Source organism: Oryctolagus cuniculus, chromosome 5 (assembly GCF_051225735.1).
Source record: "Oryctolagus cuniculus isolate XC-2025 breed Fujian yellow rabbit chromosome 5, ASM5122573v1, whole genome shotgun sequence".
NCBI classification, from domain to species: Eukaryota; Metazoa; Chordata; class Mammalia; order Lagomorpha; family Leporidae; genus Oryctolagus; species Oryctolagus cuniculus.
Genome location: NC_142871.1, coordinates 37,381,506 through 37,405,240, shown reverse-complemented (window position 1 = coordinate 37,405,240; position 23,735 = coordinate 37,381,506). Strand labels below are relative to the sequence as shown.

The following is a 23,735-nucleotide window of genomic DNA, read 5'->3' as shown; positions in this document are numbered from 1 at the left end:
TGACTCTGCAAATTGAGAGCTGTTGGGAATTGAGAGCCTCTTGGCTTCTGAAAGCTCTAGAAGACACCATGGCATGTTCGCCTCCTCTTCTTCATCAGGCCCTCTATGATCTTATCACATAGTATTCATTAATAAGCCCTGAAAATTGGTAAAATGTGTAATGAAAATCATTTTGAATTGCACTAGAATTGAGAGCTGTATTCCATTTTCCATATGTGATTCAATTTTGTTGCATTAGCACAGATCTTAAAAGATAATAAAATTTGAGTCATTTTTACATCACATAGTCAAAGGAAACAGTTTTCCTTCTGGATACCGGAAGTCCTATGAATGATAATTAAACATTAAGAAAGACAAAAGTACGGGGGTGGCGCTGTGGCAGAGTAGGTTAAGCATCTGCCTGCAGCTCTGGCATCTCATATGTGCACCGATTCAAGTCCCAGCTGCCCCACTTCCAATCCAGCTCCCTGTTGATGGCCTAGGAAAGCAGTGGAAGTTGGCCCAAGTGCTTGGGCCCCTGCACCCACATGCACCCAGAAGAAGCTCCTGGCTACCTGCTTTGGATTGGCACATCTCCAGGTGTTGCGAACATTTGGGGAGTGAACCAGCTGATGGAAGACCTCTCTCTCTGTCCCTCCCTCTCACTGTCTGTAACTCTATCTCTCAAATGAATAAATAAAATCTTAAAAAAAAAAAGAAAAAAGAAAGAAAGACCAAGGTACTAATTTAACTTTGTATGAGGAACTGGAAAACAGTTCTACCTCTTTTAAATTTTTCCATCTATCAATCTATACTGAGATGAGAAACCACAATAAATTCTAAAATATGACTAAAATTCAATTATTACATTCATGTTGAAGAAGAAATGGTCTAGAAATATCAAAATAAGCAGAGAACAACCAATCCAAGCAGAAAACCCCGTGTATTAACTCTGCAAATGCCCTGCATCTTTCGGTTTGCAAATCTCCTTGCTACTTCCTTCCTATCTCCTTGTGGCTTCCCCTGGGACCTCTCTCCCTGTCTTTAGCTACACCTAAGAACTAAGGAGGCTTGGCTGATAAACAGGTCTTTGAATATTAGCAGGATTCCCCAGAATAGTAATAGTGGTGATAGTTTTGGATTCTCTTGGATAACTCTGAGTCTGTTTCTTTACAACAAAGGTGATTTATTAAATGTTCTTTAAAATAATTTTAGCAATATAGCTTCCTATATCAAGTTTGCAAAATTGGAATTTCCTTCATTTCCCAAAAGTCATCTTAATTTCTATGTCAAGGCCAATCACTGAAAACTCCCTTCCCCTTCCAGGCAGAACATTAGCCTCTGCAATCCTGCTAATAGATAGGGCTTGAACCTGTTCCTTACAGTACAAACTGCTTACTGCTTATTTATGCATTTCACAGTCATCCCAGAATTGTTAACAACAGGTGAGGTAGGTAGGAACTGTGTCAAAGTCTGGCCTAAAAGCATCTTTGCCTTTCATATCTTTCTCCAACAAGCTTTCACTTAAATGAATTGAAGCAATAAACACCTAAAATGTGCAAAGATCAAATGATAACTATTTTTATATGAAATCTATCACATTTATTATAGGCTATTAATGATTAAAACTGATGTTAGCTACTTTAAAATTCCAAGCAGTACAACTAAATATACAGATTGTCAGTGAAAATAATTAAAATACATAAGGTACTTCAAAAAGATCATGAAAAAAATGGAAATTTTAAAATGAGCACTATTTTAGCAGCAATTTTTTCTTGCATTAATGTGTTTCTTTGATGTATTTATTACTTCAAAAATGTTGGTAAATTTAGTAACCAGTTTATTTGATGGAAAGAAAGCAAAATTTTCTTGAATTATTTTATATTTCAGAAATTTGGCCCATATTGAATCCTCCGAATCAGTGTAGATCATTGAGCTCTTACTGCTTGGAAATTTTCTCCTCTTATAATGACAGTTTCTCTTCTTTAACTAAAGGGAAGGATTGGCTCATGTTGAACCTGAAATCCATTTCATTTCAATTATTTACCTGCAGGAGACATTGAAGAATAACTGGCCAGTGCCTATCTATTTCTTCTCTTTTTCTCCATTTTATACTTATGTCTTTTTAAAGATTTATTTATTTTACTTGAAAGTCAGAGTTATAGATTGAAAGGGAGAGACAGACAAAAGAGAGAGAGAGAGAGAGAGAGAGATCATCCATCCCCTAGTCTACTCCCCACATGGCTGTAATAGCTAGGGCTGGGCCATGCTGAAGCTAGGAGCCAGGAAGTCCATCTTGCCTCCCATAGGGGTGATAGGACCCAGGTATTGGGGCCATCCTCTGCTCCTTTCACAAGTGCACCAGCAGAGTGATGGACTGGAGGCAGAGCAGCTGGGTCGTGAACCAGCACCCCTATGGGATGCTGGTATCACAGCTGGTGGCCTTCTCATTATGCCGCAACATTGGCCCTTATACTTATGTCTAGAAAGGTAAATACTAGTTGACGAATTTAATTTTTCAATCAAAATTAAGGAAAAATGTAAGCTTTACTGATGTATGATTGATAGGAAAATTTTTATACAGTTAATGTAATACATTTTGATGAGTTGTGACTTATGAATACCAACATCATAATCAAGGCACTAAACATGTCCCTCATTCTCAAAATGGGAAAAACATACAGTAATGATAGTAGTTGATTGTAACTCTTAGAGTAAAATAAGACCATGGTGATATAAATAATTGAGTAAATAAATAATTGGGGAAAAGTAAATGCTCTTCCTCAGAGTGGAATTTCAACTAATTATAAAAGTGATGAAAATATTTACCATTTGGCAAACATCACAGTAATAATTGCTTTAGTCAAGAATCATAGTAGATGTTGAGGTTAGGGGGTCAAATATGATGACAAACAGGGTAATTATATGTTATTAAAAGATCCCCTAGATGTTCATTAACTACAAAGAGAAAAATAATCAATTTATAGTGGAAAAACTTTCCTGAAATTACTTTAACCAAATGAGCAGAAACAGAATAAATGAACAGAAATGGGATAAATCAACACCATATGTGTGCCTTCTAATGTGATACAATGAGAAGTATATAATATTACTTTGGTGATATTCATGAAAATATTCAAATCCTGAATTTAATCAAAGGAAATTTCCTCAAAACTCTTCAAAATCTGAAATTCGTGTAGGACAAAGAAAAAACAGAAATTCTGCCAGATTAATTGGAAGCCAAAAAGACATGACAATTTCATGCAAGATTTGATCCTGCTTAAGGGCATTGACCATATATTGTACTTCTAGATCTCAGATAGCAAAAGAGTATAGCAGTAAGAACTAAGCAAAATGATTGTTTAATAACTATTGATTGATTACTCCCCAGGGAATCTAAATGGGTAGAGTCCTTGCCCTCATCAGCCTCCCTGTTTGTGAATAGAAACGCATGTTCCAAACCACCCACAGAATATAGGTGTACACTTAGGCATGCCAGAAGAGACCTATTCTTCATCAGAAAATTTTGCCTGCAATATATAGGAAAAAACTCAAGATTTGTTGAAGGTGCCATTCTCTGTTGAGTAAAGATGTTTGCTGATCTCAGCAGTAACTCCAATTCATTTGTTTTTGACTTTGAAGAACTAGAGACCCAGGAATCCTTGCTAATATATCTAACCAGATAGTGTGTACCTTGTAAGCTTCTTCTTTTAGAAAAAGTCATTGAAAAGACCGTAAATTAAACTTCCCACTGTATTGCATCTAAAGACTCTCAAAAACTCAGTTGTAGACTTATGGTCTCCCAGAAGGATGGGCTAGGTTATTGAGATAACTCCTTTAATGAAAACAACTAAAACTACTAGACAAACCTAACTTAAACACTATGATGACCTAGAACAACACTAATAATTACCAGACTAAAATTAAAATAAAAAATGCGAACCTCAAGAAAAGAGTTAGAAAGCAAGTTGGTTTTGCTCTGGGGCATTTGACAATTCAGACAGACTGAACATTTGTTTTGACAACTTCATGGGATGAAGTGAATAGGAACTTAAGCTCAGGTTGTATCATAGGTTTGGAATTGAAAAAGAGACTTCAAAATAAACTGTGACCCTAAATGGTTTAATCCGCAGGATAAGGTGAGCAAGATGTTAATCAACATTCACAGAGATTTTCAGGCAAGTTTCCATTCAAAGGATGACTTAAAGAACCTCAACCTCTGAATTTGATTTAAAGTGATCTTGGATTGTTTTTTTGAGCTACCAACTATGTAGAAACTAATGTAAATCTTCTGCGGAGGCAAATTCCTTTGTTATCACCTTATATTACCTTGGAAAACGTTTTCTTTGACAATGACCAGCACAGAAACAAAAAATGATCTGGAATTAAAACAACAATAACAACAAAGGCACTAAAAGAAACAAGGAAAACAAAAAATATGCTTACAAAGGTTTTAAATACCAGAATTATCAAGTACAGACTACAAACTGATTATATTTACTATGCTTAAAGAAATAAAAGAAAAATAGTAGTGACTACAGGAAGAAAGAAACTATGTAAAGAAATGAATATTATAATAATTGAAATTCAGAATTCATCAAACATTTAGCTGCATCGCCATGAAGGTCAAACTGCACAGTTGCAGTACAAAATCTAACCCAGACACAGGAGGCTTTACCCAGGGCCTCACGAGGGTTTTTCTAATTTCTTAATACAAAATGAGAGTCTGCGTTTCTTTTTAAGAGGAATCCTTGGAGGATAAACTGGACTGTCCTCTACAGAAGAAAACATAAAATGGGACAGTCAGAAGAAATTCAAAAATGAAGAGCCTGAGGTACAGCCAGGTTCCAGAGGGTCATCACTGGTCCATCTCTTGCTGATACACTGGTACAGAGAAATCAGAAATCTGAAGTTAGAAAGGTCCAACAGGAACCATCTATCAGGGCTACCAAGTAAGCCAGAAAGGGCTAAGCACGCATCTAAGAAGACAGCAATGGTGACAGCTAAGGCTTCTACAGAGACAGTACCTAAGCCAAAGACTGTAAAGCCAGTGACGGTTTCAATCCCTGTGTTGGTGGGAAATGCTAAGTTGGCACATCACATTTAAAAATAAAGATTATAGTATATACAAAAAAATTAGTGAATCAGGAAACAAGTCAGAAGATATTATGTATAAAGCAATGAGGAAAGATAAGAGTAAGTGATAAAAGAATAAAATCAGAATGCTTTTAACTTTAACTCCAGAAGGAGAGAAAATATTAGGCACAGAAGACAAAACACTTGAATACATGAAAATTTTTGGGAATATTTAAAACTTGATAGGTAGTACTAATCTACAGCTTCAAGGAGCCTAATCAATTCAAAAAGATGTCTAGAAATCCAAACTTGGATACAGAATACAGGATACAAATGTCAAAGAGTACAGAATGTGAGAGAGAAAAATACCAAAAATATAGGTAAACCCACTTTCCACTCCAAAATTTCCTCCAAAAAAAAAAATGCCTCTGTGTACTCTCCATAAGCTGATTCTCAGAACACGAAGCAAGGTATTTTATTGTACCAAAAAAAATTACCATTTGTCACAGTAGCATACTTTTGGTTTTCTTTAAATTGATATTAAGGCCCAGGTAATATATAGGTACACTAAAACCTCTCAGCAAAAATAAAATTTTACTTTAAATTTCAGTTTAATTTTCCAGGCAAATTGATTTTGAAGGCATCTGTCAGTTAACAGACCAATTCTAAAAAAAGAAAGCACTAAAAAAATATAAAGTTGGTTTGAGTGTCTGTGTTCGAATGGGGAACATTACTAATTTACAGTAGATTCTTTGTATACTTCCAGCGTATGTGATTCACTCACTGTTCACAAGACTTTGTTCCTGATTCTGAAAATCTCTGTAATCTTTTGAAAGCTAAAACTGACTCTCCTTTCCAGGAATGAAGAAGTCTTGTAGTTACAGAGAGGTGGCATCAGGAACTTGGAGCACATGAAAGGTACTCAGGAAATTTGGGTTCCAGTTTCAGTTTTAGATTCAATTAATTAGCTCAGTAACTTGAGAAAAAAAAAAAAACTACCCTATCACAGGGGCTACAGCTATTTCTTCTGTCTGTGATTCTATTTCCAAATCCACATTGACCTTGCAGTAAGTCTGCTTCTCACTAAGGGCCATACACAATAGTTGTGTAGCTCCAATTCTTACCCAAAGAGCAAGACATTAAATCCCTGCAATATTTCTAGAAAGAAAGGTGAAAGCAACTCATATATGCTCATTCACCTAGTGATTTTAATTACTTGTAATTCATACCTTCTTTCTTCTCCCCTAGTTTCAGACTTTGCCTGGGTAAGGCCTCCAATGAGATGTAAATATTTCCCCCTAACACTAAGGCTTTAGTTCAGGACCCTATTGGATGCTGGGTGATACCTCAGGGCACCCAAGTAGCTATAACCCCCTCCTTGGGTTTCTTTCTCTCACCTGGTCTCAAGCAGCACTGCCCTGAGCTCCCTTCCTTCATAAAGACATTAACAGCATTGCTCTTGGTTTTTTTTTTTTTTAATCTTTTATTTAAGGTGTACAAACGTCATGTATTTCATAAATAAAAATTTAGGAACATAGTGAGCTCTCACTCTTCTTTCTCCTCCCTCTCCTATTCCAATTCTTATTTTTTACTAAGATCTATTTTCAATTAACTTTATACATGTAAGATTAACCCTACACTAAGTAAAGAGTTCAACAAATAATATGAAAAAAAAAAATGGCTGTTCCTCAACAGTCGAGACAAGGGCTGTTCAAAGTCATCTCATCTGAAAGTGTCAATTTCACTTCTATAGATTATCTTTTAGGTATTCTATTAGTTTCACAGATCAGGGAGAACATATGGTATTTGTCTTTTTGGGACTTGCTTATTTCACTAAGAATAAGGTTTTCCAGTTGCATCTATTTTGTTGCAAGTGACAGGATTTCATTTTTTTTTTTTTTACCTGTGTGTAGTACACACTCCTAAGAGTAAGGCTTCAAGTTTAAGTAGGTAAAGAGAGAAGAGAAGGCAAGAGAAGGAGTCTACCAAAAAAATGGTGAAATGACCTGAATTTCTTTTTGTCACTACCCACTCTGTTCACGCTGCTAGAACACCTCAAAGGATTAGAAGTAGTATTACTCAGAAGCACGATTAGGTGACTTGTCCAGGGATCACGTAGTTTGTATTGTTCCAGGATTAGGCCCATTCATATTGTATTTATGGAATGTAGGCAATACTCCAAGCAAAATGGTTCCCTGAAACTCCACTATTAGAGAGTAAAAAGTCCTAAGAATCCTGGGCTGTATCTGAAAAGGGTCTTACCTGTTAGCTGACTGATGAAAAGATAAGACAGAAATGGGCTACAGTTTGGAACCTCAGAAAGAGAAACAAGTAGAAACCACCAGGTATGACATTTTTTGGGTCCTCTGATTGTATAACCTTTTTTGCTCATCGTATTATTATTGTAAAAACATTAATTGAGGACTCTTAGGGTTTGAGTTGTGTTTCACAAAACACATATTGAAGTCCTAGTCCTCAGTGCCTCAGAATGTGGCTCAATTTGGAAAGAGTCATGGCACATATAGTTAGGATAAGGCCAAGTGGAGTATGGTGGCCCTTCACTTAACATGACTAATATTCTTACAAGAAGATGGTCATGTCATGCCACTTTGCACCACCTGCAAAGCCCATGTCTCATATCAGAGTGCCAGTTTGAGTCCTTGTTGTTCTGTTTCCAATCCAGCTCTCTGCTAAGGTACCTAGAAAAGCAAAGGTAGATGGTCCAAGTGCTTGGGCAACTGCCAGCCATGTGGGAGGAGACCCAGATAGTTTCTGGCTCTTGGTTTCAGCCTGGGTCAGCTCCTGCTGTTGTGCCATTTGGAGAGTGAGCTGGTGGATGGAATATCTCTCTGTTTCTTCCTCTCCCTCTCTCTCTCTCTGTCATTGTGCTTTTAAATAAATTAATTAATTAAAACAAAAAATTATGAGCCTCCCACACTAATAACTTCACAGAAGAACTGTGGTACCCATTGTTGGGCATTAATACTCTTGACATCAAATATTTAATTAAAAATATTTCTAAAATATTTTTATAAATATTTCCAAAAATGTGTTTTATAAATATTTTTTAAAAACCCACAGAGACACAGGAAGAGCACCTTGCAAAGATGGATAATTAGAATGAGGCATCTATAAGAGAAAGAATGCCAAAGATTACAAGGAAACTTCCAGAAGCTAGGAAGAGACAAGAACAGATTCCTTCCAGATTTCAGAGGAAGCATGACCCTGTCAAATGCTTGATTTCAGACTTCTGTTCTCCAGATGAGTAAATGACATATCTCCATTGCTTTAAGTGACCCAGGTTGTAATACTTTATTACAGAAGATATAGGAAACTTAAGCAAGGACCTATTGAGGACCAAATCTCAAGCTAATGTTTGTGGATCAAGGTCAATGATATGGTCTTGGTTCCAAGACAATGCCAGATAGGACAAAAGAAAAAAGAAAAAAAAAAAAAGAAACAGGTTGTTTAAACAGGTCTGTCTTGTTAGGAGAAGCACATTTCAAGACTCAGTAGACATACTCAATAATAAATGAAAGAATTTATCTGTAGAAAGCAAAGTTGTAATAGAGTGATACAGGTAAGATGTCCACTGTCTCCTTCCTTTAGCGATTCTGAGATAATAGTTGTGGAGACAGAAAAGATAGTTTGTGTTTATGACAAAAAGGAAGCTATGATCACTAAGAATCAGCATGAGGTCACTGAAAGAAGGAACTCTCCTGGTTAGTTCATCATCTTTGACAGAGAAGTCAGACTGGTTGATGACAAAAAGTAGTAAAGTGCAATGAGGTTTTATTAAGACACTTGGTGAATTTCCATACTTTGTCCTTCTGGACAAGATGGAGTGGTTGAGTTGGAAATTAGTGACTATCCAGCTATACTTAGAGATTTATGACTGATAGTGTGTATGAGCTAATCTGGGTTGGGTTTCCAGTGGAATGTCCTGGAGGCTTTTACATAAGCACTGTCCTGCTCAAAATTTTTATAAGTGACCTGGAAAAAGCAAACATTATCAAAATTGTGCTTGATTGTCCAGTTGATGCTGTCTACACCTGGATATACCCTTGGAAGGCATAGAGAAATTGGATGTTTTGAAGGGAATGACCAGGTTGGTGACCCAGTAGAGAACAGTAAACATATTTTATAATAAACTGGAAGGTATTTTGGAGGATTTTCAGCCTCAACAAAGAGACCCAATAAAGATAACAACAGCCAAGAGATAGTGTGCTTTACCTCTACGAAGGTATTATGACTAAGGAGTCAGATGACAAGAAGATAATTTCAGCTTGGTATTGGGAGAACTTCTAGAATGTTGAGTTTTTCAAAGAAAAAAATCTTTTAATGAAATTTTAAGGATAGAAAATCTCTATGGGTTCATCTACACATTTAGTAAAAATCCTAGCAGGGTTGTTTTTAAGCAATTCAATGATTTATCCTAAATATGTGGAATAGAGGCCCATAGAAGGCAAACCACTTTTAAAAAAGAAGGATGAAGTTTACTCTTGTCCAAACAATGGTAATATATACCACAGAGCCATGATAATAAAACATTATGGACCTGGTAAGGAAACTGGTGAACAAAAGAAAGGTCTCAGCAACAGACCCACGTATTTAGGAAAACTTGGTTAAGATGGTGATAGCACTCAAATTAATAGCAAAATGTGTGGATTGTTCAATGAGTGTTGATGGGGAGTCTGATGGTTGATCTACGGGGAAATGTAGTTGGAAAATGTACATAACATACCAAGATGGATGTAGATGAAACAGAAAACTAAACGTAAAACACAAACTCTGAAGGAAATATAAAAGTATTGGTTTGTGATTTAGTGGATTGGAAGGACTTAAAACTTATAAAACATGCCATTTTTTAAGCTTCATACTTCAAGTTAAAAGTTTTGAGTGATAATATACATAAAGTTCTCAATCCTACAACAGATTTGAAAAAAAATTTGCTCTGTCAACATGTAAGAGGTTAATATCAAAGCCATACAAAGAATACAAGTCAATATTTAGGATATATAAGTAAATTTGCAGGTGAAAGGGAAGACATCTATTTGAAAAAAAAAGATCCTATCAAAATGTAACTGTGAGACCTTGATTCTTTGATTCATTAACCTAATAAATATGTGAACATCTATCTAACATCAACACTGTCCTAGACTACAGGAATACAGCAGACAAAATTCTCCATCCTTATAGGATTTATATACTCCACAATATTCTCTCCCACCAGCAGGAAAAAAAATTATGTTTTTAGTTAGTGAATTTCCCTTTTAAATTACAATCATGGAGCCAGCACTGTGGCATAGTGGGTAAAGCCACAGCCTGCGGTGCCAGCATCCCATATGGGCACCAGTTCGAGTCCTGGCTGCTCTCCTTCTGATCCAGCTCTCTGCTATGGCCTGGGGAAGCAATGGAAGATAGCCCAAGTCTTTGGGCTTCTGCACCCACATGGGAGACCCATAGGAAGCTCTGGCTCCTGGCTTCGGATTGGTGCAGCTCCAGCTGTTGCAGCCATCTGGGGAGTGAACCAGTGGATGGAAGACCTCTCTCTTTCTCTCTTTCTCTCTCTCTGCCTCTGCCTCTCTGTAACTCTGCCTTTCAAATAAATAAATAAATCTTTAAAAAATTACAAGCATGCATTTCTTGTAGATTCATACTTTTGCAAGATGATAAGCAACTCCCCAGAGTGCTTGATAACTGACATGTGGCATGTGGTTAGCCTGTAAGACCAGTGATTGGGTGACCCAGAGTGCCCAACCCTGGATTTTGGCTTTTGCTCTACAATGTGTATGTGACCCTTGGCAACCTCTCCAAGACTCGGCTTCCTTCTCTGTAAAATGGCACCAATGTTGTGACTTACCATAAAAATGACATAAACATTAAATGAGATAATGTACCTGTAAAACAGAATTACATGTGACAAATGATAAAAATACAATGTTGGCTATTTTTATTTTAAGCCCTGATTATGATGTTATGATTCCAAAATTGTTATTTCCTTGCATATAGTATTTTAAAAATAGTAACACACTTGGTTAACTGATTTTTTTCTCTTTAAGAAAATATCAAAAAAGGAAGTTGCCTACTTTCCCCCCAAGAGTGTGCTCTAGTGGTGTATGAAGTGTGTCTTGTGGATTATTCTAGTGTCTGAAACCTTCACTCAGGATGTTAAGGATGGAGGGAAAGTGAGAGCCCATCTGGCCAGTCCCAGCCCCTATTCTACAAGAACTCAGAGCCTACAGAAAGCACATGCCCTGCCCTGAGCTTGCACAGCTGAAAATGTGGTAGTTCTTACGTGGTTGTGAAACCACATGCAATTGTCGATTGTCAAAGGAAAGATTAATGTCATCCAGCTGGCTTTTTCAAGAGGGTGTGCACTGGTAACATGAATAATGCTCACGTAATTAGAGTCAGAGAATCACGATTATCCCACGTATGAAGAATTTGCTAGACTTCAGTTGACTCTGTCATTCTTCCGTTCAGTAGGTGGAGCAAGCGATCCTCATTAGAATAAAGGTAAACAGATTCAACCCAATTATAAAGGGAAAAAAGATGTGTCCTCAGTCACTGAGGGCTGCAGAGGGTGGCAACCCCTGGAGAACGGAGATGCAGCAGGAAGAAGTGGCAAGTATGAGTTCTAAGTCAAAATCCATAGGGATCATTGGAGCCCCTTTCTCCAAGGGACAGGTGAGTGAAATATCTGGCTTGGAGTACGTGCATTGATTTGAAAACTTGGGGCTTGAAAATCTCTAAGGTGTGATTCTTTGGTTAGTTACGTTTCCTGATCCACTCGGGCCCAGAAAAGCATGTTTTGCTATCCTCTCCCCATTTTGCAGCACTGTGTGATTATGGGTCACAAACCCATTGACTCTGGGCTGCTGATCTCAGTCAAAGCCAATTTCATTGTTATCTACATTTTATTGAATGCCTTGGGAAAAAATTTTTTATTTGAATTTAAAATGGACCATTTCTGTATTGTAGCTACTGAGGCTTTTGCTGCTCTTTTTGCTTTTGATGTTACGGTGGATGTGTAGTAGGAAAGAGAATTAAAAAAAAAGCAACACCTTTGTTTAGTTGTGTAATGAACGTCTACAATACTTAATACAATACTTAATACTTCAGACGTCCTCTGATTTGGCTAACTTAAATATTACTGGTTTATCCAACTTTATGAGTGACTCATGGTATTTTAGGGCTTTAATGATTCTCTAAAACTGTTGGCGCATGAGCACTTCTTGGAGGGGAACAAAAAGACTGAGGGAAAATCCTACCACAAGTTGGCAACACTGAAAGGATTAATGATTTATGAAGCTCCTACCTTGCCTCAGAGAAATGTAGCTGGGAACCAATGCACACCAACAACTCATAAACGTCCAGGCGTTTCTTCTTCCTGGGCACACTCATTCTGGTAAATACAGTGAGATGACAGACGCCACAGACTTCAGCATGGGTCTGTGTTCAAAACCGAGCACGACTCTGTGAACCGAAACTCCCAAGCCTGATCTTTTTTTAAGTAGGGTCTTTGGTTCCTCAGAATCTGCGTAGTGCTTTAGCTTCCTCTTAATTTTTAACTCTTGGTGTTCATTCTGGCTTTTTATTGCAAAATAGACTGGGAGAGGTCAGAGGTTAGAGATGGAAACTGCGTTTGGACTGTCAGTAAATGCTGCTTCACGTTCCCTGGAAGTCTTCCAAAGGCCGTGTTCCCAGAGCACAGTGCACTTTGCTGATGGAGAGTGTTTAAGATCCAGGGTGCCTATCTGTGCGTAGGACGGGTGCTGACAAAGACGGAATCGAAGAAACTGAGGAGGAAGCAAAGAAGGGACATGGATAGGAAGGAAGGAAGGAAGGAAGGAAGGAAAGCAGGGAAGGAGGGAGAGGAATGAAGAGCAGGGAGAGGAAGGAACAAAGGAAGGGAGGGAGAGAGGGAGGAAGGAAGAAAGGGTGGAAGGGAGGGAGGGTGGATGGAGGAAAGGGGAGGGAGGGAGGAACAAAGGGAGGAAGGGAGAGAGGGGAGCAAGGAGAGGAGGGAGGAGGCTTGGAAGAAGGGATACCAAACATGCTTCGGTCTCTGATTGATGTGACTGCCGCTGCATAGAAGGAGAGAGAATTCTAAGAAAACACCTTTGTTTCTTTATGTAATTAATGCTTAGAATGACATAAGGGCAGCCCCGCTGGGACACTGAGTTAAAATGCAACCTGATGCATTTCTTATTCTCAATAATTCTTTTTATCCCAAGATTCCCTCCTGAACATGACCATGACAAAGAAGTCTCCTGATTGTAAGGACTGTCCCATGATTGAGAGAGAGAGAGAGAGAGAGAGAGAGAGAGAGAGAGAAACTGATTCTTCTCTATCAAGCCATAGAGTACAGAGCCAAGTGGTCAATACCTAAGCATTTGTCTCCACCTAAAGGGAGAAAAAAAAATTGACAAGCAGGCAAAAGAGGGGACTAGAAGGCAGGTTATCAGAAGTAGAGTCCGAAAAAGAGCTCCATTCCCTGACTCACCCTCTAACAAAAGCAGTGTGCCACCAATGCGCTGGGTATACTTTTTATCTTATATTTGCATTAACTGATGTTCAAAAAGGTTTGGCAGTTTGCTCAGGGTCGCTCAGCCTCGACTGTGATTCCAGAGAGGACTATTTGATTCCAAAGCCTGTGCCCTGGACCTATGTAAATGGCTTTTCAAGAGGGCTTCACTCCATGGTGGATCTTAGGTGTGCAGCCAGCTAGGGACTGGATGCAGCCGAGAAAGTCGATAGAGTTGAGGAAGTCATTTCTGAAGTGAGCAGATAAACCAAGCGATAAAAAAGACCCTTTGTGAGAGGCAATTGAAATCAAACATAGCAAAAATACTAAAAATGTCACTCTGAGAACTTTAATGACTGTGATACAGCAACGGAGTCTATGAGATTTGTTCTAAAGTTGGAAGGTAGGGAGGAAGACCATGGAATTTTATCCAATTGACAGTTGTCATGCACTGACTATATGTCAGCCCTATGCTACAAAATATAGTGCCCCAAAAGTATAGAAAGTTGGACTGGGCCAGGCATTTTGCCTACTGATTAAGATACCAGGAAAGATGCCTACAGCCCACAGGGGAGCACCTGGGTTGGATACCTTGCTCTGACCCCTGGTTCTAGCCGATCTTGAGAGGCAGTGGTGATGGGGCTCAAGTAATTGGGAGATCTAGATTATGTTCAAGGCTTCCCGCTTCAGCCTGGGCATTTAGAGAGTGAACAAGCTGATGGGAGCTCTCGCTTTCTATCTAACTCATTCTTACTCTGCCTCTCAAAAATTTAATTAATTAATTTAGAAAGCAAGCTGTACTGAAATTTAGCAATAGGAGAAAGGCAAAAGTAGACAGAAAACTACAGGCAAACTATGAACAAAGTAGGTGGAGAAATAATATGTACTTGATCAGGAAGAAGGAGGTGGCTCAAGCCAAAGGGAGAGGAGTAAAAGGGCAAAGTGCATCAGGCAGAGCGTACTGTCATGGACAGGGATTTGCCATTATGAATTTGCCTGGCATCCAGGGCAGAACATCTGGTCATATGAATGGGACAGAAACATTCCCTCAGCTTGGCGCCACAATCTTATCTGACCACAAGATGTAAATTTCCTGTCTAAAAGTTCTATTGGAAATTTGAGTCAGAAAGACACTGCTTCTGGAGCCCTGTGGTCTGCCAGGTGCGGGGGGAAGACTCCCTGGAAGGAGGAAGAATGTCAGCTTCCCTGACATCAAAACGGCAAGGGGGGAATTTCTCATGTGCTGCTGAAGCGGGTCAAAGCTGGAAATGATGGGCTGGGCTGCATGGTTTCATCTCCCGAGTGGTGATCTTCACTGTTGCCTGCCTTCTTCCCAAGGGCTCCAACTTCCTGCTGAATGAACCTACACATAGGGATCTTCCAGACCATGCTCTTTGTCTTCTGATACCTGTGCCCAAGCTGCTCCCTGGTTTGCAAACTCTCTCCATCCTCTATCCTGTTTTTCTGACCACCTGGTCATGTTGCAAGACTCAACTCAAATATCTTCTGTTCCATGAAGCCTTTGCTGACACACCCTGCCCCGGCTGAGTTAGGGGCATCCTGTTTTTGTTCTCATGACCTCTTATAGCTGCACTGAAGAAACTATCTGTGATTATAATTGGTTTAAATGTCTGACATCTCTGTTGGCTTACGAGCGACAAAAAGAAGCCTTCTCCCCTACATTATTATATCTCCAACTATCTGAGTGCTTTTGCATATTTATGTATTCACTGTGTTAATAACACGGAGTAAAGGGAGGATGGGGTGCAGGTTTTGGAATTCAAAAACCTGGATATGAACCAAGGCTCTGCCACTTTAGCTGTGTGTTTAATTTCGCGATATTATTTCCTCCTATTTGAACTAGGAGTAATTATGTCTACTTTGCAATGAAGACTAAATGAGACAATGTAAATCTCTGGGGCTGTAGGAGCTTGAAAATGATTGTTATGGTTCAACTAATTAAATAATGAAAACGATTCTTAACATGGGCATCTGATGGTCATGATAATGTCTGAAGTATTAATTTTTTAATTGTTCAGCCACGAGGAGGGGTGGAAGAAGGTCCTACAGTATTGAGAAAGGCTGGTCTGCTTGAGAAACTTAAAGAACAAGGTAATTTTAAAAATATATTTTATCATTTTATTTACGTATTTATTGGAAAAGGCAAGACAGTGCAAGAGAGAGAGAGATATCTTCCATCCACTGGTTCATTCCCCAAATTCCTGCAACAGCCAGGATTGATCCAGGCCAAAGTCAGGAGCCACGAAACCAATCGAGGTCTCCCACATGTATATCAGGGACCCAAGCACTTGAGGTCTCATCTACTGTCTCCCAGAATGTGCACTATCTGGAAGCAAAAACATGGTAATTCTCAAGTTGAAAGATGATCAGCTTGATTTGTTTCCCACACTGAAGGAAAAATAGGTTGCTACAAAAGTGGGAAGAAGGAAGGGAGGGTGGGAGGGAGGGAGGGATGAGGGATACTCAATAAAGAAGAGAAAACTTGGACAAGCAGGTTGGTCCCTCAGTTAACAAGCTAATTTTGTCAAATATTATAAAGGTGAAATCTCTCGGTGGTGTCACTGGGTCACAGACAGACACAGACATGCAGTAAATACAACACTGGACAGTTGGTTCAGAACACTGAGCTGATCGCCTATCCAAATTTTCCATGAGGTTCTCTACTTTTGAATCTCTTCCAGTCTTTTTTAGTCTTTTCCTTTAGGAAGCACATCCAGATCCTTAGAAACTTAGGATTATCTGCTATTTATACTTTTTAAAACGTATAATAATAGGGTTACCTACAACTTTACCTTTTTAAAAATAAAATTGACAAAACCTTTATTTTCTGAGCTCTTTGAAGTACTGGGCTCAGCGCTCAGTACAGATTCTTAATTTTAAGTCTGACACAGCACCGTGAGGCAGGTACAATGGACCGAGGAGGTAGCTGTGTCAGCAGGAGACAGATGGGATAGAAACCAAGGATTGTTAATACAGAGTCAGCAAGTTTAGAAAATCCTGGTGCACTTTCTTCTGGGCATTTATACATGTAAAATATATAGTTGACTATTACAAAAACAAAGTATGCTTATTACTGAATAGTGAAAAAGCACATAAACAGAGATGGTGATGCCTTCCAGAAAGTTATCCCTGATATATTTTAGTGTCCAGTCTCACTGGATTCATTCAAGAAACAGTTACTGCGAGACAGGCACACAGCAGGCACCCATGTGAGGTCTTGGTGAGAGTATAATGTCAGGCATAGAGACACGATTTGTACCTTCATGATCGTCACAGACCTTCCAGACATTTCCTTTGCTTACGCTTTTGAAAATATACTTATTTTGTACTCCTGGAATATTCCTACGTGTACTGATTTGCAATCTTTTTTACTTAGTAACTTGACACTTTTAATTTTAGAGCATGACGTGACAGACTATGGAGACCTGTCCTTTGCTGATGTCCCTAATGACAGCCCCTTTCATATTGTGAAGAACCCACGGGCGGTGGGAAGAGCCAACGAGCAGCTGGCTGGTGCAGTGGCAGAAATCAAGAAGAACGGGAGGATCAGCCTGGTGCTGGGCGGGGACCACAGGTCTTGTGCAGTGACTGTGTGTGGGCATCTGGTACTGATAGAAAGGAAGTACACCCAAGACAGCCAGAGAAGAAATGTAGACAGGATAGCCCTGACCGATTTTATGCCACATTTTCTACCTCAAAAAATATTGTATGGGTTACTACTTTACTCCAGAAATATAGACTTTGCTCTATTTGAAGTCTTATAATATCTTTATTTTTATCTATCACAGCAGAGAATGAGATATGGAGGTATTTCAAGAAAACATTCAGTGTAATAATCTAAATAAATCAACACTGAGGAAATTCATAGTCAGCTTATTGGACACAACTTCGTTTAGGGAAACAATGTCAAAGCCTGTGTTTTCCATTATAAAAGTTAAACTGCTTTATAAAAAGTTTGAAAGCACACACACACATTTAAAAATTCAGGGGTAACTGTATTTTCCTAACAACTATTTGCAAGCAGAATTTAAAATCTGGTACATTTCCTTCGTGATGTCTTTTTTCCTTGTACTTGGTGATTTTGTTTAACAATTGCATGCATGTAAGTCTCTGATACCCTATATTTTGTTCTTAATCTTCAGTACAAATTTCCTTTTTTTATTGTATTCCCATAAGAATCATTTTTTTTTACTGCTGGATAATTTTTCTTCAAGGGATTATATCACTCTTTATCCATATCATCAGATACTCTGATAATGAAGATAATTGTTGTGCACAAGCCTTTTTTTTTTTTTTTTTGACAGGCAGAGTGGACAGTTAGAGAGACAGAGAAAGGTCTGAACGATGCTTAACCACTCCCAGGTGGGAGAATGTGTACAGGCTTTGGGTTCTAAATTCTCACCTTTCGCTTCTGGAGTTTGGGGGTTTTGGGACCCACGCTGGTGGGTCCTGGTTAAGAGGGATTGTTAAAATGTGGCAGCAGGGCAGAAAGCTAAAGCGGGGGATATGAACATGGAGAAGAGGGAACAAGCACCCAGGGTATATTGCAGAAGGGAACGTACGGACTGACGGACGGCCCTGGACTTCAGGGGAGTGGAATTTTTCTTTATTTTTATTTTTATTTATTTATTTTTTGGACAGGCAGAGTGGACAGTGAGAGAGAAAGAGAGACAGACAGAGAGAAAGGTCTTCCTTTACCGTTGGTTCACCCGCCAATGGCCACTGTGGCTGGTGCGCTGCGGCCAGTGTACCGCGCTGATCCGAAGCCAGGAGCCAGGTGCTTCTCCTGGTCTCCCAGGCGGGTGCAGGGCCCAAGTACTTGGGCCATCGTCCACTGCACTCCCGGACCACAGCAGAGAGCTGGCCTGGAAGAGGGGCAACCGGGACAGAATCCAGCGCCCTGACCGAGACTAGAACCCGGGGTGCCGGCGCCGCAGGTGGAGGATTAGCCTATTGAGCCACAGCGCTGGCCAGGGGAGCGGAATTTTAAGAAAAGCGGGAGGACTTGGTTATAATTCACTTTTTTTTTTTTTTTGACAGGCAAAGTGGACAGTGAGAGAGAGAGAGAGACAGGCCTGGTTATAATTCACTTGTAAGAATTGTGTTTTGGCCGGCGCCGCGGCTCAATAGGCTAATCCTCCACCTAGCGGCGCCGGCACACCAGGTTCTAGTCCCGGTCGGGGCGCCGGATTCTGTCCCGGTTGCCCCTCTTCCAGGCCAGCTCTCTGCTGTGGCCAGGGAGTGCAGTGGAGGATGGCCCAAGTGCTTGGGCCCTGCACCCCATGGGAAACCAGGAGAAGCACCTGGCTCCCACCTTCGGATCAGCGCGGTGTGCTGGCCGCAGTGCGCCGGCTGTGGCGGCCATTGGAGGGTGAACCACCGGCAAAGGAAGACCTTTCTCTCTGTCTCTCTCTCTCACTGTCCACTCTGCCTGTCAAAAAAAAAAAAAAAAAAAAAAAAAAAAAAGAATTGTGTTTTTACTGAGAGAGACCAGTATGCAGATAGCCCAATTTAGCCCTGAGAACTGAACAGTGTGTCCTGTGAAAGAATTTCTCCTATGGACAACCTTCTAATACATGTTTATTTTTTGATTAATTTGTGATTTTCTTACAAGGTGGATTTTGGAAAAATAGCACCACAAAATTTTGTAATGCTAGTGATGTAAATATAACTTGTTAGGAAGCATTAAGTGGAAGTTACACTTTATTACTTATTACTGTACTTGTTTAATTGGAATCTCTGATTATCAGAAATATCAGTCAGTTGGCCTTAAAGAAAAACCAAATGATAGCTTTAAGGAAGTCAGTGATAAGATGTATGTAACAGCATTGCAAATCCGATGTTCACACCAATGTTTTTCCTCTAAAGCTTGGCGATTGGAAGCATCTCTGGCCATGCCAGTGTCTGCCCCGACCTGGCTGTCATTTGGGTGGATGCTCATACTGATATCAACACTCCACTGACAACCACAAGTGGGAACTTGCATGGACAACCTGTGTCTTTCCTCCTGAAGGAACTGAAAGGAAAGGTAAAGGCCAGTTGGTAGACTGTTACCAAGGAATATTATTGCGACATTCAAAAGGTGAAAAGGAAGTGAGAAGCCTTATGCCACCTCAATTTTTTACATAGATTTCATATTTATTTTTAAGATTTATGTATTTGAAAGGCAGAGTTATAGAGAGGCAGAGAGAGAGAGAGAGAGTCTTCCATCTGCTGGTTCACTCCTGAGATGGCCACAATGGTCGGAGCTGCACCAATCCGAAGCCAGGAGCCAGGAGCTTCCTCCAGGTCTCTCATGCAGGTGCAGGGGCCCAAGAACTTGGGCCATCTTCTACTGCTTTCCCAGGCCATAGCTGGGAGCTGGATCCCAGAAGTGGAGCAGCGGGGACAAGTGGAGCAGAGGGGACTTGAACCGGCACTCATATGGGATGCTGGCACTGCAGGCAGTGGTTTTACCCGCTAAGCCACAGTACCGGCCCCTTGTTTTTATTTATTTGAGAGGCACATGCATACACACACACACACACACACACACACACACAGAGAGAGAGAGAGAGAGAGAGAGAGAGAGAGAGAGAGAGAGAGAGAGAGAATGCTCCCATGTACTTGGTCACTGCAGAAATACCCACAATGACTCCTGGCTTAGAATTGTGAACTCAGTCCAGGTATACTACATGGGTGGCAGGAAACCAATCACTTGAACCATCAAGTGATTGTCTTGCCCCCCAGGATCTGTATTAACAGGAACCACAGCTGGGCAGGAAACTCAGGCACTCTGGATGTGGGGTGCAGGTGTCTTGTCTGATAGGCCAAACACTCTCCCCTATCTTATTTTTGTTGTAATTTCTAACCATTATTCTGTAGCTAGTAACTAAAGGATTGGTTCATAAAAGTATCAAGGCTCTCTACCTTACTTAACAGTTATGAAACTGACTTCAGATATGAGTACTGTCATTCCTCTGCATCTGCCAGGAACTGGTGCCAGGACCCCTATGAATCCCATGAAGATGCTCAAGTCCCTTAGATAAAATGGCACAGTATTTGCATGTAACCCATGCATATCCTCCTATATACTTTACATAATCTCTAGATTACTTGTAATACCTAATACAAAAGAAACATAGCTGTCATACTGTGTTATTTAGGGAATAATGACAAGAAAAATCTACCATCTTAGGTCCAACTACATTTTAATCAGTGATTGGCCGAATCCAAGGATGCAGAGGACTGACTGTATATCGTGTGTGTGTGTGTGTGTGTGTGTGTGTGTGTGTGTTTTTACAGGCAGAGTTAGACAGAGAGAGACAGACAGAAAGGTCTTCCTTTTTCTTTGGTTCACTCCCCAAATGGCCGCTATGGCCAGTGTGCTGCAGCCAGCAGGCTGTGCGGCCCAAGCACTTGGGCCATCCTCCACTGCACTCCCTGGCCACAGCAGAGAGCTGGCCTGGAAGAGGAGCAACCGGGACAGAATCTGGCGCCCCAACCAGGACTAGAACCTGGGGTACCGGCGCCGCAGGCGAAGGATTAGCCAAGTGAGCCGTGGCACCAGCCTGTGTGTGTATTCTTAAACTACTCTTTTTAGTAGACAGAACAGAAAATAATCCTTTATGAACAAGTTAGTAGAGGTTCAGAATCTCACCAGCTTGCCAAGAGCATGTGCAAAGCACACAGTGAGGCAAGGGTTGAACCAAGTCTACTAGCTCCTACCTTTTACTATTATATCCACAAGGCCTTTTATCTCACTAAGCATCCCCTTACAATATAGAACCTTTTGAAAAGTGGAAGTTTTAAAGTAGATTACAATGGTTTATTATTTAAAATCATAAGAAGAACCATCTCCTTGCTCTCTAAAAACTTTTCTTCTAAAAGATATGAAACAAAATTTTAGAGTAAGATGTACCACTGTGGCTCATAATTCCTATTGGAATGCTAGTTTATCAGTAAAACCAATTTTTATCACTATAATTGTAATACGGTATTGATCCTGATATTACAAAAGCGATTCACATCTGTTTTTAAATACTGAGAAGTAACATGGTTTTGAAGTGATAACCAAGTCAGGGGTCTATAAATTTACATAATGTTGAGCAAGCACACAGGAAGAACTCAGCTTGGCTCCAGGACAAAGCAGATGCCATCACATTATGATTTGAAGGGCAATCAAAGATCTGGTCAAACATTCATTCCCTCAGCCATGCTAGGTCACCCTGGGGTTTGAGTCCCCACTGAGAAAGAAGAGTAAAGAAGGAAGCTACCAAAGCAATGGATTTACATTCATTTGACATGGGACATGGGGCCTCCAGTTACCATTAGGTCTGGGGGCCATGGGGTGAAGTTGCTAAGGCTAAAGCAATCAAGGATACCACAACAGGATGAGGGCACACTCTTAACTTTATTTTTTATGTGATTTCCTCTTAATTTACACTCTATTATATGCAATTTAACAACTGTCATTAACTTAGAAAATGTAGGATTTGCTCAAGAGAATCACCATTAACCCAATGGAAAATTGTCATTTTAGATCCCTGATGTACCAGGATTCTCCTGGGTGACTCCCTGCATATCTGCCAAGGATATTGTCTATATTGGCTTGAGAGATGTAGACCCTGGGGAACAGTAAGTTTATTCTTTGCTGTGATGTACACTCACTGTTATCCTTTTGTGTGCAAAGTGTGCTTTACTGGCTAAATCTATACCTGTACATTCATATGTATGTACTCAATTTATATCTTAATTGACTTGATATTAAAAATACAAACACAATTATGTATTTCACAGAACCCAACTATTTAACATAAATTAGCACACTGATCTTTTAAACATGAAACGGGACGACACAGTCAGCCTTATTAATTATAATTATCTTAACGTCTCTTCTTTTACAGCTACATTGTGAAAACTCTGGGTATTAAATACTTTTCAATGACTGAAGTGGACAAACTGGGAATTGGCAAGGTGATGGAAGAAACGTTGTGCTATCTACTAGGAAGGTATGACACTCCTGGGTGTGTGCACGTGAGTGTAACATAGGGCTTGCCACTGACACTAATCAGTTTAAATTGTTGATGAAGTCTGTCAATAAAATCATGGAACTTCACTTGGTCATTATTGTTTATAAAGCAGGATGAGCATTATACATGTTTAATAAATATTATGCTGAAGTCTTTTAATATTTTTTAAAAGAAAGAAAAGGCCAATTCATCTGAGTTTTGATGTTGATGGACTAGACCCATCTTTCACACCAGCTACTGGCACACCAGTTGCGGGAGGTCTGTCTTACAGAGAAGGCATCTACATCACAGAAGCAATTCATAAGACAGGTAGGTAAAAATCTTAAGGAATAAAGAAGCAAGTATATCTAGACTAATGTCTATTAGTATCTCCCTGATCTGAAAACCAAGCTCCAAATGACACTTAGAGAATATCTATCACATTATGTATTAATTGTTTTTCATTGGTCACCTCCTTGCATAGTCTTTCAAGTCAGCCTGTACTGATTTTAAAATGTCAATTATTTGATAAATACATTATTGCCATTTGTTGTTGTAGGACTACTCTCAGGATTAGATATAATGGAAGTAAACCCATCTCTGGGGAAAACACCAGAAGAAGTAACTCGAACGGTGAACACAGCAGTAGCACTCACCTTGGCTTCTTTTGGAGTTGCTCGGGAGGGCAATCACAAGCCAATTGACTACCTTCACCCACCTAAATAAATATGGAGCATTATCTAAAAATTTCACAGCTAATGCTGTATTAGCAAATCTATAACTTACTTAAGCTTACAGTTATCTGCCCAAAGACTTGTTCTTCCAGAAAAATGTTTTTCCAATTAGTATAAACTCTACCAATTCCCTCTTGTTGCGAAACTCAAACTCAAGAATTAGAAATTAAAACTTCTGTGAAATTGGAAAAGATTTTCTCATAAAAAAAAGACATATACTTAGAAGCAGCACACATTGACTCCCAATTAAAAATGTGCTGGTGTGCAAATATTCACCCATTATAATCCCCCAAACATAGAGTAGACTCCTGATATCAGAAAACAAAGTTACCTCATCTGGAAAGACAGTACATGTCCATGTTATCTGAAATATGTGATTCCTTTTGTAATAAACTCTTTATAAAG

The 23,735-nt window shown here is 39.7% G+C and overlaps 1 protein-coding gene and 1 long non-coding RNA gene across 2 annotated transcripts in view; one reads left to right on the top strand and one right to left on the bottom strand.

Annotated features, from left to right (window-relative positions):
- LOC149126472 (uncharacterized) overlaps nucleotides 1-12,543 on the bottom strand; it is a 25,198-nt gene extending 12,655 nt beyond the window's left edge. The window contains exon 1 of the long non-coding RNA XR_016233749.1: nucleotides 12,377-12,543. This is a non-coding gene — a long non-coding RNA (uncharacterized LOC149126472). The remainder of the gene's footprint in view (nucleotides 1-12,376) is intronic.
- ARG1 (arginase 1) lies at nucleotides 11,625-23,735 on the top strand. The gene is given in 8 exon segments (NM_001082108.1): nucleotides 11,625-11,745; nucleotides 15,625-15,697; nucleotides 17,006-17,180; nucleotides 19,475-19,634; nucleotides 22,128-22,222; nucleotides 22,492-22,596; nucleotides 22,790-22,926; nucleotides 23,156-23,735. Coding segments are annotated over 8 exon segments (969 nt in total). The 5' UTR covers nucleotides 11,625-11,688; the 3' UTR covers nucleotides 23,323-23,735.